Genomic DNA, 20,103 nt, shown 5'->3' with positions numbered 1-20,103 from the left:
GAAAAACCCCACAACAAACATGCTCTGGAAAACCACCTTGCAAAGAAAGTCTCTTTTGAATTTCCCCTTCTGATACTCAGAGGAAGTTATCAGCAACAAGGCTGCCAAAGAGGGCACTGCTGGAGAGAGTCCAGGGCAGGCTGCAGAGCTGCTGAGGGGCCTGGAGCAGCTCTGGGGGCAGCAAAGGCTGAGAGCCCTGGGGCTGAGAGCCTGCAGAAGAGCAGCCCCAGAGGGCAGCTGAGCAATGCTCAGCAAGAGCTGAAGGAGCTGTGGGGGGCAAGAGGCTGGGGCCAGGCTCTGCTGAGTGCTGCCCAGGGCCAGCACAAGGGGCAAGGGGCAGCAAGTGTCAGGCAGGAGGTTGGAGCTGAGCAGGAGGAGAAAGTTGTTTGGGGTGAGGCTGCTGGAGGCCTGGAGCAGGCTGCCCAGAGAGGTTGTGGAGTGTCCTGGTGTGGAGAGCTTCCAACCCCCCCTGGGCACTGTGCTGCTGGGCAGGGTGCTGGGGGTGCCCTGCTGGGGCAGGGCTTGGGCTGGGGGAGCTCCAGAGCTCCCTTCCAGCCCCTGCCAGGCTGGGATTCTGTGCAAACTTCAAGAGCAGAAGCAGCAGCAGCTAGCACAGAGCTGCAGCACTTTGGTAGTCACCAAAGCCATACAATGGAGGTGCCTTCCATGCTGGCACTCTCAGATTTGTACCATCAGCACCAGCACACTCACCCAGCTCTGAACCCCCACATAGGTCTGAGCTACTTCTCCTGACCTCTCAACTCCAGCTCACCCCATCACATCTCACAGGCTGCTCCTGCAGCACTAATCCCCTGCACATGGCCTGTCCCAGCTCTGAAATGATCCTGCTACATTTCCCCTGTTTTTCTCTGCACAGCAATGGCCAAAGCAAGCAGGAGCAGAGCCATCCTGGAAGTGAGTTTTAGTGGGTTGGAACTGGATGATCCTTTAGGTCCCTTCCCAGCCAAAGCAGTCTGTGAATCCATGGTGCTGTGGCATTTGATGCTGCACTCCTGTTCCTGTTCATAGTCACAGAATGGCTTGGAAGAAACATCAGAGACCACCCAGCTCCAACCCTCTGCCATGGGCAGGGACCCCTCCCACCAGCACAGGCTGCTCAGGGCCTCATCCAGCCTGGCCCTGAGCACCCCCAGGCAGGAGGCAGCCACAGCCTCCCTGGGCAGCCTGTGCCAGAGTCTCCCCAGCCTCACTGCAAACAATTTCTTCCTCCTCTCCACTCTCAGTCTCCTCTCTCCCAGCTCAAAGCCATTGGCCCTGGGCCTGGCACTCCCAGCCTTTGTCCCAAGTCCCTCCCCAGCTCTCCTGGAGCCCTTCAGGTACTGGGAGGCTGCTCTGAGGTCTGCCTGGAGCCTTCTCTTCTCCAGGCTGCACAGCCCCAGCTCTCCCAGCCTGGCCCCACAGGGGAGGTTCTCCCTGCTCTGCTCATCTTGGTGGCCTCCTCTGGCCCCTCTCCAGCAGTTCGATGTCCCTCCATGCTGGGGGCCCCAGAACTGCAGGCAGTGCTGCAGAATCCCCTCCCTGTGCTGCTGCTCACAACACAGTTGGTATCTTCCTGTCAAGTACAAGGGGAGAGGCAGACCAACAAACCCCACAAACCCCAGCATTAGCTTTGTCTGCTGCTGGAGCTGCTGGACACAGGACAGGAGTGCAGATCCTCCAGGGAGTGTGGAAGAAGGAAGAGCAAAGCAGGTCAGAGTGGTTCTGCCACCAGCAGTGCTGGGTGAGGTTATTACCTGTCCCTGAAGTGACCACAAACTGCTGCAGTCCCAGGTACACTTCCAAGTTCTCCTGCAGGACTGGGAACTGGAAGAGAGAAGAAATGAGTGACCCTGGGCCCTGGCAGAGAGTCACCAACCAACCACTGACTGCTCAGAGCAGCTGGCTCAGCTCTCCCCTGTGCCTTCTGAGGACACCTGGAGTAAAGGCCAGGTGCTAGGTTGGGCTGACCCTGCACACCACAGCTTCTCATGGCTCAGGATCACCTTCCTGTGGCCCCTTCTCCTGTTCCCACAGCCAGCTGCATGCAGACAAGGTGGGGGTCTGACACGTGGAAGTGATGGCAACAGTGTGAGCACGTGGGGGGAGGTAGAACCCAGAGCACAGAGCAGGGCAAAGCAGAGCCTGCAGCACAGCAGTCACAGACTCACAACGGAAGGGACATCAAAGACCATCCAGTTCCAACCCTCTGCCATGGGCAGGGACACCCCCTGCTAGCCCAGGGTGCCCAAGGTCCCATCCAGCCTGGCCTTAAACACTTCCACAACTTCTCTGCACAACCTGTGCCAGTGCCTCACCACCCTGAGGGGGAAGAATTTCCTCCTAATGTCCAATCTGAACTGATCTTCTTCCAGTCTGAAGCCATCTCCCCTCATCCTCTTGCTCCTTTGTCAGGAGTCCCTCCCCAGGCTCCCTGGAGCCAGGCTGAACAGCCCCAAGTCTCCCAGCCTGCCCCCACAGGAGAAGTTCTGCAGCCCTCTCATCATCCTGGTGGCCTCCTCTGGAGCTGCTCTGAGGGAAGCTTGTGCTGCATCCTCCTCATCTCCAGGCACTGACTTCTCAAAATGCAGCTACCAAAGGGTTTCAACCAAAGCAGCTGCCCTTGGTACAGAAGGGAAGCCACCCAGGGAGGCTGTGGCTGGCTCCTCCCTGGGGGTGTTCAAGGCCAGGCTGGATGAGGCCTTGAGTCTAGCTGAGGTGTCCCTGCCCAGGGCAGGGGGTTGGAGCAGATGAGCTCTGAGGTCCTTTCCAAGCTGAGCCCTTCTCAGGCCCCATGATCTGTTCCTCCCTGCTGGGCACTAAGCTCCTCAGAGATTCCCATCTCAGTGTTACCATTTGGCAGCAATTCCTCCCTGCTCTTTCTCCTGGCCTTTGCCTCAGGAGGGGGCACAGCTGAGTGTGGCTGTGGGGGGCTTCAGGAGGGTAAAATCTTTGTTTGCCTGAAGGATCCAGCTCAGATGCTGCACTGCTCTGGGGAGCTGGGGCTGGTGTCTGCCAAACACAGCTGAGTGCTTCCCCCTGCCAGGGCTCTGCTCTGCCACAGCTGCAGCCAAAGCTGCCTGGTCTGAGGTTCTGAGGAGGAGACCTCAGGGCTGGGAGCCAGTGAGGAGCTGCTGCCTGTGCTCTGGGTGAGAGGGAGCTACAGCAGGGAGATCTGAAAGCTGCACCTTGGAACCATCCCCCAAAGCAGAGAACCCTGAGCTGCTGCACAGACAGAAGACATCTGAGCTGCTCTAGAAGCACTGGAAGCCAAACACTGGAAGCTGTGGAGTGGAGAGCATGGTCCCCATGAGACAGCAGGAGCTGCTCTCCAGCATGGAGGCACAGCATGAGCCAGAGGCCACACAGCACATGGCTGGGTGGTGAGCAGCCTGTGGCCTCCCTCCAGTCACACAGGAACCTGAGGAAGACTCTGCTCTTAGAAACAGTGACACAAAGACACTCAGCTGTTAGACACAACACTGAGGGCATCCTTCAGCCCTGCTTCAGGGCCTTCTGAGCTGCTGGATCAACTGGGAGATGCTCAAGGGCTTCCCTGTGCTCTTGCCAGGACTCAGTGCTGGTGAACACAGCCCCAGCCTGTCTGGTCCCTGCCCAGGCCAAGGGAGCTGGAACTGGGTGACCCTTAGGTCCCTTCCAACTCAGGCCATGCTGTGCTTCTGCCAGGAGCAAACCATCAGAACAACTCAGAGCAGCTGCTGTGGCTCTGCCCCATGCTGCACAAGGCAAGGCTGCAGTTCCTGCTGCTCAGGGATGAGTGAACCTTCAGAAACCCAACCACCTCCAGTGGGGTGCCCCTTGCCTATGGAAGGACAGGCTGGAAGAGTTGGGGCTGTTCAGCCTGGAGAAGACCCCAGGGAGACCTTAGAGCAGCCTTCCAGTACCTGAAGGGGCTCCAGGAGAGCTGGGGAGGGACTGCTCAGAAGGGCCTGTGGGGACAGGAGCCAGCAGTGTGCCCAGGTGGCCAAGAAAGCCAATGGCATCCTGGCTGGTGTCCAGCAGGAGCAGGGAGGGGACTGCAAGGAAGGGCCTGGAGAATCAGTCTGATGGAGAGAGGCTGAGGGGACTGGGGCTGCTCAGTCTGGAGAAGAGGAGGCTGAGGAGAGACCTCTTGGCTGCCTACAGCTCCCTGAGAGGAGGCTGTGGAGGGGTTGGTGCTGGTCTCTTCTCACAGGTCATCAGTGACAGGACAAGAGGGAGCAGCCTCAAGCTGCAGCAGGGCAGGGTTAGACTGGACAGCAGGACAAATCCCTTCAGAGCAAGAGAGGTCAGGCCCTGGCCCAGGCTGCCCAGGGAGGGGGAGTCCCTGTCCCTGCAGGGGTTTCAGGGCTCTTTGGATGTGCTGCTTGGGGCTATGGTTTAGGGCTGGACTTTAGAGAGCAGGGCCAGGGGTTGGACTTGGTGATCCCATGGGTGTCTGCCAACCTTTCCACATGCTGTGATTCCTGCTGATGGGAGTTTCCATTGATCTAACCTCACACAGCCCCCTGCAGCTCCTGGTGGTCTTTAAATGAGACACTGGAGTAAGACAGACCTCAGAATCCTCTCCCAAGGGCAGTGGACTCCCCTGCACTGCTCAGTGTTGAGGCTCAGCTCGACAGGGCCCTGGGCCAGCTCATTTCAACTGCACTGTGACTTAGGAAAGTTGAACCAGATGGTCCTTGGGGTCCCTCCCAGCCTGGCATCCTGTGACAAGGGCCAGTGGAACTGGAGCAGGGCAGAGTTAGGCTGGACACCAGGAGGGAGCTCTGCACAGGGAGGCTGGGGAGACTCTGGCACAGGCTGCCCTGGGAGGTGCTTGAGGCCTCATCCCTGGAGCCACTGAAGCTCAGCCTGGCTGTGTCCCTGGGCAGCCTGCTCTGGCTGGAGCTGTCCCTGCTGCCTGCAGGGCTTGGGCAGGAAGCCCTTTGGGCTGCACTCTGTGACTCTGGGGCTCCTCAGACATCTTTTGGCACCGAGGCCTCCCTCAAACAGCCTGCAGCAGACTCCAGCTGACCGGCAGCGGGCTGCTGGGCTGGCTGGGGACTCACCAGCGTGGAGAAGGCGTGAGTGGGCAGGAGCTCCATCACCTTGGCCACCACCTCCAGGCTCTGGCGCAGGTAGCGCTGCCACTCCGTCTGCTGCTGCGGGAGCACACACCCAGGTCAGCACAGCCAGGGGGCAGCCAGGGGGCAGCAGCTAGGGGGCAGCAGCTGAGGGGGGCAGCAGCTGAGGGGGGCAGCAGCTGAGGGGGGCAGCAGCTGAGGGGGGCATCTAGGGGGCAGCAGCTGAGGGGGGCAGCTAGGGGGGGCAGCTGGGGGGGGGCAGCTGGGGGGGGCAGCTGGGGGGGGCAGCAGCTGGGGGGGGCAGCAGCTAAGGGGCAGCAGCTAAGGGGCAGCAGCTGGGGGGGGCAGCTGGGGGGGGCAGCTGGGGGGGGGCAGCAGCTGGGGGGGACAGCAGCTGGGGGGGGCAGCAGCTAGGGGGCAGCAGCTAGGGGGCAGCAGCTAGGGGGCAGCAGCTGGGGGGGCAGCAGCTGGGGGGGGCAGCAGCTGGGGGGGCAGCAGCTGGGGGGGCAGCAGCTGGGGGGGGCAGCAGCTGGGGGGGGGGGAGCAGCTGGGGGGGACAGCAGCTGGGGGGGACAGCTAGGGGGGCAGCAGCTGAGGGGGGCAGCAGCTGAGGGGGGCAGCAGGGTGTGGGTCCTGCTGCAGCCCCAGCTGTGCCTGTGCAGCCCTTACATCATCATCCAGGGTCTCGTCATCCAGCTCCTCCAGCTGCGCCTGGTTGTACCTGAACTGGATGCGGTTCAGCACCTCTGTCAGCAGCAGCACCAGGGCATCCTCGTACCTGGCAGCAGGGAGAGAGCACAGCAACACTCTGACCACAGCCCTGCACAGCCCCTCCAGCAGAGGAGGGATGGCAGAGGACAGTGGAAGTGGGGCGCTGCAAACAGCTGGGGAAACACCGAGGAGATCCTGGGAGCTCTGCATGAGAGGGACCTGGAGCTGCTGGGGAGGGGCCAGAGGAGGCCACAGAGATGAGCAGAGGCTGCAGAGCCTCCCCTGTGGGGCCAGGCTGGGAGAGCTGGGGCTGTGCAGCCTGCAGAAGAGAAGGCTCCAGGCAGACCTCAGAGCAGCCTCCCAGGACCTGAAGGGCTCCAGGAGAGCTGGGGAGGGACTTGGGACAAGGGCTGGGAGTGCCAGGCCCAGGGACAATGGCTTGGAGCTGGGAGAGAGGAGACTGAGAGTAGAGAGGAGGAAGTGAGGCTGGGGAGACTCTGGCACAGGCTGCCCAGGGAGGCTGTGGCTGCCTCCTGCCTGGAGGAGTTCAGGACCAGGCTGGATGAGGCCCTGAGCAGCTTGTGCTGGTGGGAGGGGTCCCTGCCCATGGCAGGGGCTGGCACTGGGGGATCTCTGAGGTCTCTTCCAACCCAACCATGCTGTGACTCTGCCAAGAGCCTTTTGTGCTTTCATGTCAGAAGGTCTCTGCAAGGAAGAGCCTTGGCAGTTCCTGGTCTCCCTCTGCCTCAAAGGCAGTGGTGGTGCCAGAAGCAGCCCAAGGGCTCAGAGCAGGAGAGGCAGGAGTGGCTTGCCAGGAGCAGCAGCAGATGCAGCAGGAGCCTCTCACTGGGGCTGCCCCAGCAGCCTCTCTGCTGCTCTGGTTTTGGGGCAGTGAATGAGGAAGAGGTGAGACAGGGCAGAGGTCCTGCTGCCCACCTCTGCAGGGGGCTTTTGTTCTGCTCTCCTCTTGCCCTCCACTGCTGCCCACAGAGTTCAGGCCCTTCTGAAGTGAAGCCAGCACTGCTCCTGCTGGCACTGCAGCTCTGATTCCTGTCTCTGGAAGGTGTCTTCATCCCTCCGAGCTGGGAAGCTGGTGTGGAGCACAGGAGCTGCTCCTCCTCCTCACTGGGCACACAAGGGTTACACCCAGCTGCCAGGTGGGCACAGCACCAGCCCTGGGGGCTTGGGGGGGCTGGGTTGAGGCTTTAAAGGCCTCCTTTTCTTACTGCGCTGCAGGAGGTCCTGCCCCTCTGTGGGGGAGCCCAGGCTGGGCCTGGCCAGCTGTGGCACAGCAGCCAGCTCTCTGCAGGGTGGCTGCTGCCCCTCTTGCCCATCAGCAGCTGACATAACCCTGGATTTGGCAACTGCCCCAGCAGCACAAGGCTGCAATGTTTGTAACCCACAGGACAGGAAACCTGAGCTGTGCTCCTGTGGGGGAACCACTCCCAGCTCTGAGTGCAGGAAGCTGTGGCTGGCAGCTGCCACCCAGCAGAGGGACCTGTGACAACACTGAGCCAGCTCCAGCCACGGGGATGCTTCTTAGGCTTGCTTGACAGCCTGACATATCTCCTAGAGACATCTCTTGTTTGCTGCCAGTGTCCCCCAGCAAGCTCACACACGAGCTGCACGTGAGCCAGAGGAAGAGAAGCAGAGCTGCAAGGCAGAGAGCAGCAAGCTGGGGGCAGCTGACAGCAAACTTCACACACAGAGCCCTCTGCCTGGGGCAGCAACCCCACAGCTGCCATGCAGCAGGGCAGGGAGCTGCCTGCTGTAAGCCAGCTCATGTTTCTTTGTGGTTATGATGCCAGGCTGCATCCAGCACCAACCACTTCTATTCCATAGGAAAGGGCCTCAGAGCTCATCTGCTCCAAGCCCTGCCATGGGCAGGACACCTCTCAGCTCCATTCAGCTGCCCAAGGCCTCATCAACTGGGCAGCCTGGGCCAGAGGCTCCCCAGCCTCACACTCAACAACTTCTTCCTCAGCTCCACTCCAACCCTGCTCTGCCTCAGCTCCAAACCCTTCCCCCTTGGCCTGGCTCAGACCCCCTCAGCAAAAGTTCCTCTGCAGCCTTCCTGCAGGATCCCTTCAGGTGCTGGCAGCAGCTCTGAGGAGCCCCTGGAGCCTTCTCCTCTGCAGGCTGCACAGCCCCAGCTCTCCCAGCCTGGCCCCACAGGGGAGGTTCTGCAGCCTCTGATCATCCTCATGGCCTCCTCTGGCCCCTCTCCAGCAGCTCCAGGTCCTTCCTGTGCTGGAGGCAGTGGCCCCAGAGCTGGAGGCAGTGCTGCAGGTGGGGGCTGAGCAGAGCAGAGCAGAGGGGCAGAATCCCCTCCCTGTGCTGCTGCTCTCCCTGCTCAGGCTGCAGCTCAGCACTCAGCTGCCTCTGGGCTGCCAGGGACCAGTGCTGGCTCCTGGGCACTTTGTCACCAGCTGACCCCCCCCCAAGGCCTTCCCCTGCAGGCTGCTCTGGAGCCACTGCACACCCAGCCTGGGTTTGTGCTTGGGACTACCCTGACCCAGTGACTCGCTCAGTTTGGATTCCCCTGAAGGAGTGACAGTCCCCTGGCAGTGACACCTGTTGTACTTTGTGAGTTGAGAAGCAGAACAAGGACTGCAGGAGGTGTGAAGCTGGAGCAAGGGAGAGCTGACTGCTCCCAGTGCATGGTGGTGCCCCCTGCCCTACCCACCTGCTGAGCACTGCCTCCTTGTCTGCCAGGCGGCTCTTGATCTTGCTGGTCAGGTAGTCCAAGAAGAGTGTCCAGATGTCCAAGCAAGAAAAGTAACCTTCATGGGTGGGCTGCAAGGCACCAAGGCACACAGTGAGGCTCACGAGCTGGGGCAGACTGACTGCACACAGGCACAGAATCATTCAGGCTGGAAGAGTCCTTTCAAAACACAGAGTCCAGGCCTCACCCCAGCACTGCCAGGGCAGCACTGAGCCCTGAGCCCTGGCCCTCAGCACCACAGCCACACAGCTCTGAAACCCCTCCAGGGATGGGGACTGTAGCACTGCCCTGAGCAGCCTGGGCCAGGCCTGGACAAGCCTCAAGGGGAAGAAATTGCTCATGGCCAACCCAAACCTGCCCTGGGGCAGCTTGAGGCCATTGCCTCTTGTCCTGTCCCTTGTTCCTTGGGAGCAGAGCCCAAGCCCCAGCTGGCTGCAGCCTCCTCTCAGGGAGCTGCAGAGAGCAAGGAGGTCTCCCTCAGCCTCCTCTTCTCCAGGCTCAACCCCCCCAGCTCCCTCAGCTGCTCCTCCTCAGCCCTGTTCCCCAGACCCTTCCCCAGCTCTGTTGCCCTTCTCTGGCCCTGCTCCAGCCCTCAATGTTGTTCTTGGACTGAGGGGCCCAGATTTGAACCCAGTGGCCTCAGCAATGCCCAGCCCAGGTGGATGATGCCTGCTCCTGCTGCCACAGCACTGCTGATCCAGGCCAGGATGCTGTTGGCCTTCTTGGCCTCCTGAACACAGAACCTAACAAGCACTGCAACACATAGGGAGGATTTCCCTTATTGGAAGGTTTCCAGGAGGTCCCTGGACAGATTTCTAACAGTCAAAAGATAAGCAAGAGGTTCTGCACAAGGCTGGGAGCCCAGGAAGCTTAAGGCTGGTCTCAGCATGGGCCCAGCTCATGGCTTGTGGCACCAGCCCCCAGTGTTTTACAGCCCTGCTTCTGCCATCACTGCTGGGGGGGTAACCAGGCCTGAGCTGCAATGTGACAGCTCCCCCAGGAAGGTGACACCTACCAAAAACCACAAGGGGCTTGATACTACAGAGTGCAAGGAAAGCACCAGACAGAGGAACAGCAGGATCAGGAGGGAGGGCAGCACCCTGAGCATAAACCCAGAAAGGCAGAGATTGCTGCAGCACTCTGACTGCAAGGGCTGGCAGAAGGATCAGCAGAGGCAAAGCTCAGCAGCAGACAGCTTGATCTTGAAAGGTAACTGCAGAGTGCCAGCAGCCTGGCAGGGGCTGGAAGGGAGCTCTGGAGCTCCCCCAGCCCAAGCCTTGCTCCACAGCAGCTTGCCCAGCAGCACAGTGCCCAGGGGGGGTTGGAAGCTCTCCACACCAGGACACTCCACAACCTCTCTGGGCAGCCTGCTCCAGGCCTCCAGCAGCCTCACCCCAAACAACTTTCTCCTCCTGCTCAGCTCCAACCTCCTGCCTGACACTTTCTGCCCCTTGCCCCTTGTGCTGGCCCTGGGCAGCACTCAGCAGAGCCTGGCCCCAGCCTCTTGCCCCCCACAGCTCCTTTAGCTCTTGCTGAGCACTGCTCAGCTGCCCTCTGGGGCTGCTCTTCTGCAGGCTCTCAGCCTTTGCTGCTCCCAGAGCTGCTCCAGGCCCCTCAGCAGCTCTGCAGCCTGCCCTGGACTCTCCCCAGCAGTTCTCTGCCCCTCCTGACCTGGGGAGCCCAGAGCTGAACACAGTGCTCCAGCTGTGAGCTCTGTCCTCCTCAGTACCTTGCCTGCCCCTCCTGTCTCCAGCTGGATCCAGCTCCCAGCACCAGGAAGACAAACTGATGGGAGACTTCAGGTGCCCCCTTTCAGTGGGAAAGAAGGCAGGAGAGGAGAGCAGCTGCAGGATGATGCTGGGGAGCTGTACCTGATGGAAAGTGTATTTGAACAAGAGTGCCAGGAACTCCACCACGGGGAACTGGGAGTAGGACTCGATGCGGCGCAGGTGGACGCTGACGAAGAGCCGCAGGAAGTCTGTGAACTTCTCAATGTAGCTGCAAGGGAAAGCAGAACACAGCTGAGAGAGCAGGAGGCATGCACAAGGGGCAGCAGTGCCAAGGAAACAAGGGTAACAGCCAGCCCAAAGCCTCTCATCACAAACACCAGTTTCAATGGAAGGTCAGCAGGACGATGGGAATGCGAAGCCCTGCGCTCCCCCAGCCGCCGCAGCAGCAGGGAAAGCCTCTGAGGGCAAAGCAGCCTCAGCGTGCAGGTAAACACAGTGGGGAGCTACCAGAGCTGCAAAGAAACACCACCCCTGCCCCCTACAGAGAGCATTCCACAGCCAGCCTCAGCCTCCTGCTGTGCACAGGACCGGGAAGATGAAGGCATGGAATGGGTTGGGTTGGAAGGGACCTCGGAGATCCCCCAGTGCCAGCCCCTGCCATGGGCAGGGACCCCTCCCCCCAGCACAGGCTGCTCAGGGCCTCATCCAGCCTGGCCTTCAGCACCCCCAGGCAGGAGGCAGCCACAGCCTCCCTGGGCAGCCTGGGCCAGAGGCTCCCCAGCCTCACACTCAACAACTTCTTCCTCAGCTCCACTCTAACCCTGCTCTGCCTCAGCTCCAAACCCTTCCCCCTTGGCCTGGCTCAGACCCCCTCAGCAAAAGTTCCTCTGCAGCCTTCCTGCAGGGTCCCTTCAGGTCCTGGCAGGCAGCTCTGAGGTCACAGAATCACAGAGTTACTGAGGCTGGAACAGACCTCTGAGATCACCCAGCCCAGCCTATGAGCCAACACCACCACCTTGACCAGACCATGGCACAAGTGCCACTTCCAACCTTGCCTTAAACACCTCCAGTGTCAGCAACTCCCCCAGCCCCCTGGGCTGCCCATTCCAGTGGCTGATTGCCCTTTCCATGAGGAAGTGCTTCCTACCATCCACCCTCCCCTGGCACAGCTTCAGGCCATGCCCTCTCGTCACAAGAGCCTGACCCCCACCTTAGAGCAACTGCCCTTCAGGTAGTTGTGGAGTGTGACAATGTCCCCTGAGTGCCCCCAGAGCCTCCTCCTCTCCAGGCTGAGTGTAAAAAGATGCAGAGATCAACCCACTTGCAAAGCATGTGCTGCTCCATGCTTGGGATGCAGAGTCCCAGAGCAGGCTGCTGCCAGAGCTTTGGGGAGCACAGCAAGAGCTGGGTGCCAGCACTGAGGGCTCAGGGGCATGCAGCAGGGCAGGAGTTACAAAGAGCACCACAGGAAAGCTGCTACTGAGGTGTTCAAAGCCAGGCTGGGCTGGTGGGAGGTGTCCCTGCCCCTGGCAGGGGGCTGGAACTGGATGATCTTGAAGGCCTTTGTGTGATTCTCAGTAAGAACCTGCCCTTGCTCCACCAGGGTTAGAACTCTGCTCCCTCAGCACACAGGATGCACACACTGCAGCACCACACACAGCCAGCCAGAGCTCCAGCAACCCAACAGCTCTGACCTGCAAGGGGACTTCATCTTTTCTGTTCAGTAACAAGTTTGGCTCAGCAAAGCTTCAGACACTCAGCAACTCTCTGGTTCAGTGTCCTGCACTGCTCTTCCCTTCTGCAGGCCCTTGAACCAGGCTCAGGGACAGGGCCTTGCTGCAGAGGGTACAGCAAAGGGCTGCAGAGCTGCTGAGGGGCCTGGGGCAGCTCTGGGAGCAGCAAAGGCTGAGAGCCCTGGGGCTGAGAGCCTGCAGAAGAGCAGCCCCAGAGGGCAGCTGAGCAATGCTCAGCAAGAGCTAAAGGAGCTGTGGGGGGCAAGAGGCTGGGGCCAGGCTCTGCTGAGTGCTGCCCAGGGCCAGCACAAGGGGCAAGGGGCAGCAAGTGTCAGGCAGGAGGTTGGAGCTGAGCAGGAGGAGAAAGTTGTTTGGGGTGAGGCTGCTGGAGGCCTGGAGCAGGCTGCCCAGAGAGGTTGTGGAATGTCCTGGTGTGGAGAGCTTCCAACCCCCCCTGGGCACTGTGCTGCTGGGCAGGGTGCTGTGGGTGCCCTGCTGGAGCAGGGCTTAGGCTGGGGGAGCTCCAGAGCTCCCTTCCAGCCCCTGCCAGGCTGGGATTCTGTGCAAACTTCAAGAGCAGCAGCAGCAGCTAGCACAGAGCTGCAGCACTTTGGTTGCCACCAGGCTACAAAGCCACACAATGGAAGGTGTCCAAAGGTTGTTTCCTTTCCCTGTGGCATTGCCTGCCTGGCACAGCTGCTCAGGGATCAGACACTTCAAAAGCAAAGCTCCCTAAAAGATGAAGAGCTCAGGCTCAAACTCCTCCTTCACCCTCTTCATTTTCATCCTCTGAAGAGCCTCTGAGCTCAGAGCAGTGCAATTCTTACTTGGCCCCCAGCTCTGCCAGCCCCAAACCCCTCTGCAGCCACCAAGCCACCAGCTGGAGCCTCAGGAGCTATTTCAGTGCTTTGGGGTCTTCAGATGAAAGCCAACCACAAGCAAAGCAAAAGGCTGCTGAAGGTCACTCCTGTTCTGGGCTAGTCTGGCACCACCACCTTGCTCCTGAGCACACTGCGTCTGAGAGAGAACAAAACCAACCAGCACCAGGAGAGGCAGGGGCCAGGGAGGGCAGGGTGTGAAGACAGCAGACTACTGAAGTTAGCTTCTCCTGTGCCTGTTTTGCTCAGGGTTTTGTTAATCCATGCCACCTTCCTGCAAGAATTCAGACTCATGGAACTGTTTGGGTTGGGAAAGCCCTCTGAGATCACCCAGCCCAGCCAGCAACCCACACCATGGCCACCAAACCCTGGCCCCAGCTGCCATGGCCACAGGGCTCTGGGACACCTCCAGGCATGGGGACTCCACCACCTCCATGGGCAGCCTCTGCCAGGCCCTGACCACTCTGCCACCAAAGACATTTTGCCTCCTCTCCAACCTAACCCTCCCCTGGCACAGTTTCAGGCCATTGCCTCTCCTTCTGTCCCCTGAGCCTAGGGAGCAGAGCCCAAGCCCCAGCTGGCTGCAGCCTCCTCTCAGGGAGCTGCAGAGAGCAAGGAGGTCTCCCTCAGCCTCCTCTTCCCCAGGAGAGAGAAACCATGGCTGCTCATGAGCCAGGGGTGCCCAGGAAGGCCACCAGCAGCCTGGCCTGGAGCAGCACTGGGGTGGCAGCAGGAGCAGGGCAGGGATGGTGCCCCTGGGCTGGGCACTGCTGAGGCCACAGCTTGAGTGCTGGGTTCAGTCCTGGGCCCTCACTCCCAGAAGGACCTTGAGGAGCTGGAGCAGGGCCAGAGAAGGGCAAGAGAGCTGGGGAAGGGTCTGGGGAAGAGGGCTGGGGAGGAGCAGCTGAGGGAGCTGGGGGTGTTGAGGCTGGAGAAGAGGAGGCTGAGGGAGGCCTCCTTGCTCTCTGCAGCTCCCTGAGCCAGGTGGGGGTTGGGCTTTGCTCACATGCAGCAGTGACAGCACAAGAGGCAATGGCCTCAGGTTGCCCCAGGGCAGGTTCAGATAGGACATGGGGAACAATTCCTTCCCATCAAGGGATCTCAGGCCCTGTCCCAGGCTGCCCAGGGAGGTGGTGGAGTCCCCACCCCTGGAGGGGTTCAAAGCCACCTGGCTGCGGTGCTGAGGGAGGTGGTTTGGGGACAGTGGCTGAGCAGCAGTGCTGGGCTGTGAGCTCTGGTGAGTGCTCCAAGGCCTCTGCCAGCCTCAGCAGTTGTGTGGTTCTGTGATTCCCTCCTACAAGAGAGTTGATCTGCCTCAGGCAGCAAGGGTGGGAGTAGCTTTCTGCAGGACAACACAGCTGCTGCTGCTCCCCTGCTGCCCCAGCCAGGCACAGCAGTCAGGCTCTCAGTGCAGCCATTCACCCCCGCAGCGAGTGGAGCTCCCCAGGAGGTCTTTGGGTGGTGCTCAAACAAGGAAGAGCAAAGCAGCAGTCAGAAGTTGTGAGGTCACAGGCAAGGGCAGGAGGCTCCTGCTGCCTGCTCTGCTGCCATGGCTCACAGAGGATCTCCCCAGTCCTTGGGTGCCTGACTTGGGGCAGGGAAGCAAACACTGAGCAGGGAAAGGGAGGCTGCACAGCCTTCAGCTCACTGAGCCTCTCCTCTGCTCTGTTGCAACCCAGTGAACAGGCTGCCCAGGGAGGGGGTTGGGTCCCATCCCTGGAGATGTTCCAGGTGAGGCTCAACAGGGCTCTGGGTAACCTGCTCCAGTGGAGGATGTCCCTGCTGAGTGCAGGGGGGGCCGGGCAGGATGAGCTTTGGAGCTCTCTTCCAAGCCAGACCATTCCATGGTTCTGTAGCTTCAGCTCCTCAGCCACCTCAGGCCTGCAGTCCCACAGTAACAGGCTGAGGGGAAGGGGAGGAAGAGGAGAGGACAGAACACAAAACTGTGCCAGCAGGGTCCCCTGGCAAATGCACCATGGGCACTACCCTCTGCCCCTGTGCCAGCACAGCCCTCTGAAGGGAAGGGCAGCAGGCAGCCCAGGCAGGGGCAGGCAGCCCAGGCAGGGGCAGGCAGAGCTCTTTGAAGGGAAGGGCAGCAGGCAGCCCAGGCAGGGGCAGGCAGAGCTCTGAAGGGAAGGGCAGCAGGCAGCCCAGGCAGGGGCAGGCAGAGCTCTCGGAAGGGAAGGGCAGCAGGCAGCACAGGCAGGGGCAGGCAGCACAGGCAGCCCAGGCAGGGGCAGGCAGCTCAGCCCCAGGGGCAGGCAGAGCTCTCTGAAAGGAAGGGCAGCAGGCAGCCCAGCCCCAGGGGCAGGCAGCCCAGCCCCAGGGGCAGGCAGAGCTCTCTGAAGGGAAGGGCAGCAGGCAGCCCAGGCAGGGGCAGGCAGCCCAGGCAGGAGCAGGCAGCCCAGGCAGGAGCAGGCAGCCCTGGGGGCCCGGCAGAGCTCTCTGAAGGGAAGGGAACGGCAGCAGGCAGCCCAGGCAGGGGCAGGCAGCCCAGGCAGGGGCAGGCAGCCCAGGCAGGGGCAGGCAGCCCTGGGGGCCCGGCAGAGCTCTCTGAAGGGAAGGGGAGGGCAGCAGGCAGCCCAGGCAGGGGCAGGCAGCCCAGGCAGGGGCAGGCAGCCCCGGGGGCCCGTCAGGGCTGCCCTCACCTCTCGTCCAGCTCCTCCAGGCGGCTCTTGACGGAGCGGGCGTTGTGCTCGCGGGTGATCTTCTGCAGCAGGTAGAAGGTCTGCTGGAACATGCGCAGCAGGTACTCCTCGAACTCCAGGGGCACGCAGTTCTTGGCCATCAGCTCGTTGATGCAGGCCATGGCCAGCACGCCCAGGCGGGCGCGCTCGGGCGCGGGGGGCGCGGCGGGGCCGTTGGGGGCGCGGGGCTTGCGGCCCCGCGCGGCGCAGCCGAAGCGCGCGAAGTGGAAGACGGCGGTGAGCAGCGCGGGGGTGATGCTGCTGGAGAGGGGGATCCAGCTGAAGAGGTGCGCCAGGCACTCCAGCGCCAGCGAGCACACCTGCTCGCTCTCGCCCTCCAGCGCCGGCACCGGCTGGCTCAGCAGCTTGGCCGCGCTGGGGCTCTGCAGCAGGCCGCTCAGCAGCTCACCTAGGACGGAAGGCGGGCGCCGGGTCAGAGCCGGGGCCGAAGCCGGGGCTGGGGCCAGAGCTGGGGCCGGGGTCAGAGCCGGGGCCGGGGTCAGAGCCGGGGCTGGGGCCAGAGCTGGGGCCGGGGTCAGAGCCGGGGCTGGGGCCAGAGCTGGGGCCGGGGTCAGAGCCGGGGCCGGGGTCACAGCTGGGGCCGGGGTCAGAGCCGGGGCCGGGGCCAGAGCTGGGGCCGGGGTCAGAGCCGGGGTCACAGCTGGGGCCGGGGTCAGAGCTGGGGCCGGGGTCAGAGCCGGGGCCAGGGCCGGGGCCGGGGCCCTCGAGAGGCTCAGCCACCAGCCGCGATGGAAAGCAAAGCCGGCAGAGCCTGTGGGGCTCAGCGAGCAAGGCAGAAGGGGGAGGTGGCCCAGCCTGGCACGTGTACAACGGCCTGCCCAGGGAGGCTGTGGCTGCCTCCTGCCTGGAGGTGTTGAAGGCCAGGCTGGATGAGGCCCTGAGCAAGCTGTGCTGGTGGGAGGGGTCCCTGCCTGTGGCAGGGGCTTGGAGCTGGATGATCTTGAAGGTCCCCTCCAACCTAAGCCCTTCTGTGTCTCTGCCAATCCATGTATGCAATGTCAGAGTCTCCCCAGGGCCAGCTGTGCTGTGTGCTTCACCTCCCAGTCACCAGTGCAGTGGGGCTTGGGCTCTGCTCCCTAGGCTCAGGGGACAGAAGGAGAGGCAATGGCCTGAAACTGTGCCAGGGGAGGGTTGGGTTGGAGAGGAGGCAAAATGTCTTTGGTGCCAGAGTGGTCAGGGCCTGGCAGAGGCTGCCCAGGGAGCTAGTGGAGTCCCCATGGCTGGAGGGGTTCCAGAGCCCTGGAACTTGGGGCCATGGTTTAGTGGCCCTGGTGGGGTTGGGCTGATGTTGGACTGGGTGACCTTAGAGAGCTTTTCCAACCCAAACAGTTCCATGGCTCATCTCTGCCTGCAAATCAAGACCAGCAGATGTGCAATGCCAGGACTGCCACACACTGCTCCTGACCTGTCTGGCTTTAAGCCTGCAGGTTCTCCAGGTCAGTCGCCCCTTCACTGCCCTCACTCCAGCCCATGCTCTCCACACCAGGACACTCCACAACCTCTCTGGGCAGCCTGCTCCAGGCCTCCAGCAGCCTCACCCCAAACAACTTTCTCCTCCTGATCAGCTCCAACCTCCTGCCTGACACTTGCTGCCCCTTGCCCCTTGTGCTGGCCCTGGGCACCACTCAGCAGAGCCTGGCCCCAGCCTCTTGCCCGCCACAGCTCCTTTAGCTCTTGCTGAGCATTGCTCAGCTGCCCTCTGGGGCTGCTCTTCTGCAGGCTCTCAGCCCCAGGGCTCTCAGCCTTTGCTGCTCCCAGAGCTGCCCCAGGCCCCTCAGCAGCTCTGCAGCCTGCCCTGGACTCTCTCTCTCCAGCAGTTCCCTGACTCTCCTGACCTGGGGAGCCCAGCACTGACCATGAAGGGAGTTCAGATCAGCTGCACACCCACAGAGAAGCACCCAAGCTGTCACAGACACAATGCTCTAGAGAGCTTTTGGGTTTCTTTTTTAAGCAAGGGCTTCTGTTCTGCTCCACTCTGGCTCTGGATGTGCCTGCAGCTGAAACTCCCAGAGGCCAATGCCAAGCACTGATGCCAGAGCATTTCAGTGCCTCTTGAGAGAGCTTTGTGTCATCTGAGGACAGCAGGAAGCTGGATGTGCATTGTGAGGGAGGTGACATTTCCCATGGGCACTGGGAATTGCTTCCTCAGGTCAGGTTTGTCTTCCCAACCAGCAGCTTGTTGGCCTACCACAAGCTCTAGGACAGGCTGGTTACAAGAAGTTAGGCAGCAGAGGAGGGAATCCCTGCTCCTGCAGGGTCACTTTCATGGGAACAGCATCCTGTGGCTCTGCATCCTTACCACTTTCTCCTGAGGTTGGGGATGGTGGTGGAGTGGCAGCAGTGACACTGTGCTTGTCCCAGATGCTCTCCAAAATACCTGGCCAAAGAGAGAGGGATCAGAGCAGCCTGCTGAAGGACAGCTGGACCTAGCAACCACTGGGGGCTGCCAGAGAAATGCAGCACAACACAACTTCAGTATTTGACAAGGCAGAGGTTGTCCTGGGAGGTGGATGAGGCCCCATCCCTGGAGGTGTTCAAGATGAGGCTGGACAAGCCCAGAGCAACCTGCTCTAGTGGAGGACATCCTGCAGAAGACCTTGGGAGGTCCCTTCCAAGCCAACCCATCCTATGATTGCCTTCTTGTAGGGAGCCCCAGGACATGACCAAGTGTTTAACCACACAGCTGGCATCAAGAGTGGGACACTGGCAGCTGCACAGTGCTCTGCTGCTCAGCTTGCTCCACACTGAGCTGCCCCACACAGCCAGGAGCTGCCTGCTGAAGCTGCAGGAGCTGCTGCCCTGAACCCAGCAGTGAGAGAGTGCAGCACCTGGGGGCTGTGGAGGGCTCTGCAGGACAGTGGGGGCTGTGCAGGGCAGTGGGGGCTGTGCAGGGCAGTGGGGGCTGTGCAGGGCTGTGGGGGCTGTGCAGGGCTGTGCAGGGCAGTGGGGGCTGTGCAGGGCAGTGGGGGCTGTGCAGGGCTGTGCAGGGCTGTGCAGGGCTGTGCAGGGCAGTGGGGGCTGTGCAGGGCTATGCGGGCTGTCAGTGGGGGCTGTGCAGGGCAGTGGGGGCTGTGCAGGGCTGTGCAGGGCAGTGGGGGCTGTCAGTGGGGGCTGTGCAGGGCAGTGGGGGCAGTGCAGGGCTGTGCAGGGCTATGCGGGCTGTCAGTGGGGGCTGTGCAGGGCTGTGCAGGGCTGCGCAGGGCTGTGGGGGCTGTTCAGGGCTGTGGGGGCGGTGCAGGGCTGTGCAGGGCCATGGGAGCAGTGGGGGCAGAGGGGTCTGTGCAGGCTGTGAGGGCAGAGGGGGCCGTGCGGGCCATGGGGCCAGAGGGGCTGTGCAGGCCGTGAGGTCTGTTGGGGCCATGGGGGCCAGTGGGGCCCGTGGGGGCAGAGGGGCCGTGGGGGCAGGGGGGCCGTGGGGGCAGGGGGGGCCTGTGGGGGCAGGGGGGGCAGGGGGGGCCGGGGGGGCAGGGGGGCCGGGGGGGCAGGGGGGGCAGAGGGGGCAGAGGGACCCGTGGGGGCAGAGGGGGCAGGGGGGCCGTGGGGGCAGAGGGGCTGTGGGGGCAGAGGGGGCCGTGGGGGCAGAGGGGCCGTGGGGGCAGAGGGGCTGTGGGGGCAGAGGGGCCGTGGGGGCAGAGGGGGCCGTGGGGGCAGAGGGGGCCGTGGGGGCAGAGGGGGCCGTGGGGGCAGAGGGGGCCGTGGGGGCAGAGGGGCCGTGGGGGCAGAGGGGGCCGTGGGGGCAGAGGGGGCCGTGGGGGCAGAGGGGCCGTGGGGGCAGAGGGGGCAGAGGGGGCAGAGGGGGCAGAGGGGGCAGAGGGGCCGTGGGGCTCGTGCAGGTCCTACCTGTCAGCAGCCCCAGCACCGTCTGCACCTGGTCCAGCAGCAGCTTGCGCAGCTCCTCCTTCCTGGCCACGCAGAGGTCCTCCCGAGGGCAGGCCAGCTCCTCGGAGGTGGTCTTCAGCATGATCAGCCCCAGAGGGGTGGTGGCAGGGGACTGGATGAGCTGAGGGGGACACAGGAGGGCAAGGTGTGGGAAGGCTCTGCTGAGCAGCTGGCACACACAGGGTGGAACTCTGCTAGCAGGGTCCAAGGGCTTCAAGGCTGAGCAAGGAGCAGTTCCCACAGGCTGCAGGGCTGCATGGGGAGGGGAAAGAGCACAGCCTGGAGAAGAGAAGGCTCCAGGGAGACCTCAGAGCAGCCTCCCAGGACCTGAAGGGCTCCAGGAGAGCTGGGGAGGGACTTGGGACAAGGGCTGGGAGTGCCAGGCCCAGGGCCAATGGCTTTGAGCTGGGAGAGAGGAAACTGAGAGTGAAGAGGAGGAAGAAATTCTTTGCAGTGAGGCTGGGGAGACTCTGGCACAGGCTGCCCAGGGAGGCTGTGGCTGCCTCCTGCCTGGAGGTGCTGAAGGCCAGGCTGGATGAGGCCCTGAGCAGCCTGTGCTGGTGGGAGGGGTCCCTGCCCATGGCAGGGGGTGGCACTGGGGGATCTCTGAGGTCTCTTCCAAGCCAACCATGCTGTGAGCTGCAGCCACTGCATTTCCTGAGGCTTTCATCTGTGG

The 20,103-nt window shown here is 62.3% G+C and overlaps 1 protein-coding gene across 4 annotated transcripts in view; it reads right to left on the bottom strand.

The window, feature by feature from the left end:
- The window catches only part of XPO6 (exportin 6), a 72,964-nt gene that overhangs the window by 20,703 nt on the left and 32,158 nt on the right, over positions 1-20,103 (bottom strand). For 3 of the 4 annotated variants that reach the window (XR_008463193.1, XM_054180689.1, XM_054180691.1), the window contains exons 5-12: positions 19,389-19,548; positions 17,848-17,925; positions 15,489-15,936; positions 10,371-10,497; positions 8,461-8,570; positions 5,733-5,841; positions 5,049-5,141; positions 1,755-1,824 (exon numbers count right to left, since the gene is read on the bottom strand). Coding sequence is in view for 3 of the 4 variants with exons in the window: in XM_054180689.1 (XP_054036664.1) it covers positions 1,755-1,824; positions 5,049-5,141; positions 5,733-5,841; positions 8,461-8,570; positions 10,371-10,497; positions 15,489-15,936; positions 17,848-17,925; positions 19,389-19,548 (1,195 nt within the window). In the remaining variant the exon portion in view is untranslated. The remainder of the gene's footprint in view (positions 1-1,754; positions 1,825-5,048; positions 5,142-5,732; positions 5,842-8,460; positions 8,571-10,370; positions 10,498-15,488; positions 15,937-17,847; positions 17,926-19,388; positions 19,549-20,103) is intronic. The other variant, XM_054180690.1, reaches the window with a different exon arrangement.

Source organism: Dryobates pubescens, chromosome 4 (assembly GCF_014839835.1).
Source record: "Dryobates pubescens isolate bDryPub1 chromosome 4, bDryPub1.pri, whole genome shotgun sequence".
NCBI lineage: Eukaryota > Metazoa > Chordata > Aves > Piciformes > Picidae > Dryobates > Dryobates pubescens.
Note: the sequence above shows the minus strand (reverse complement) of the source record. Positions and strands in the feature narration are given on the sequence as shown.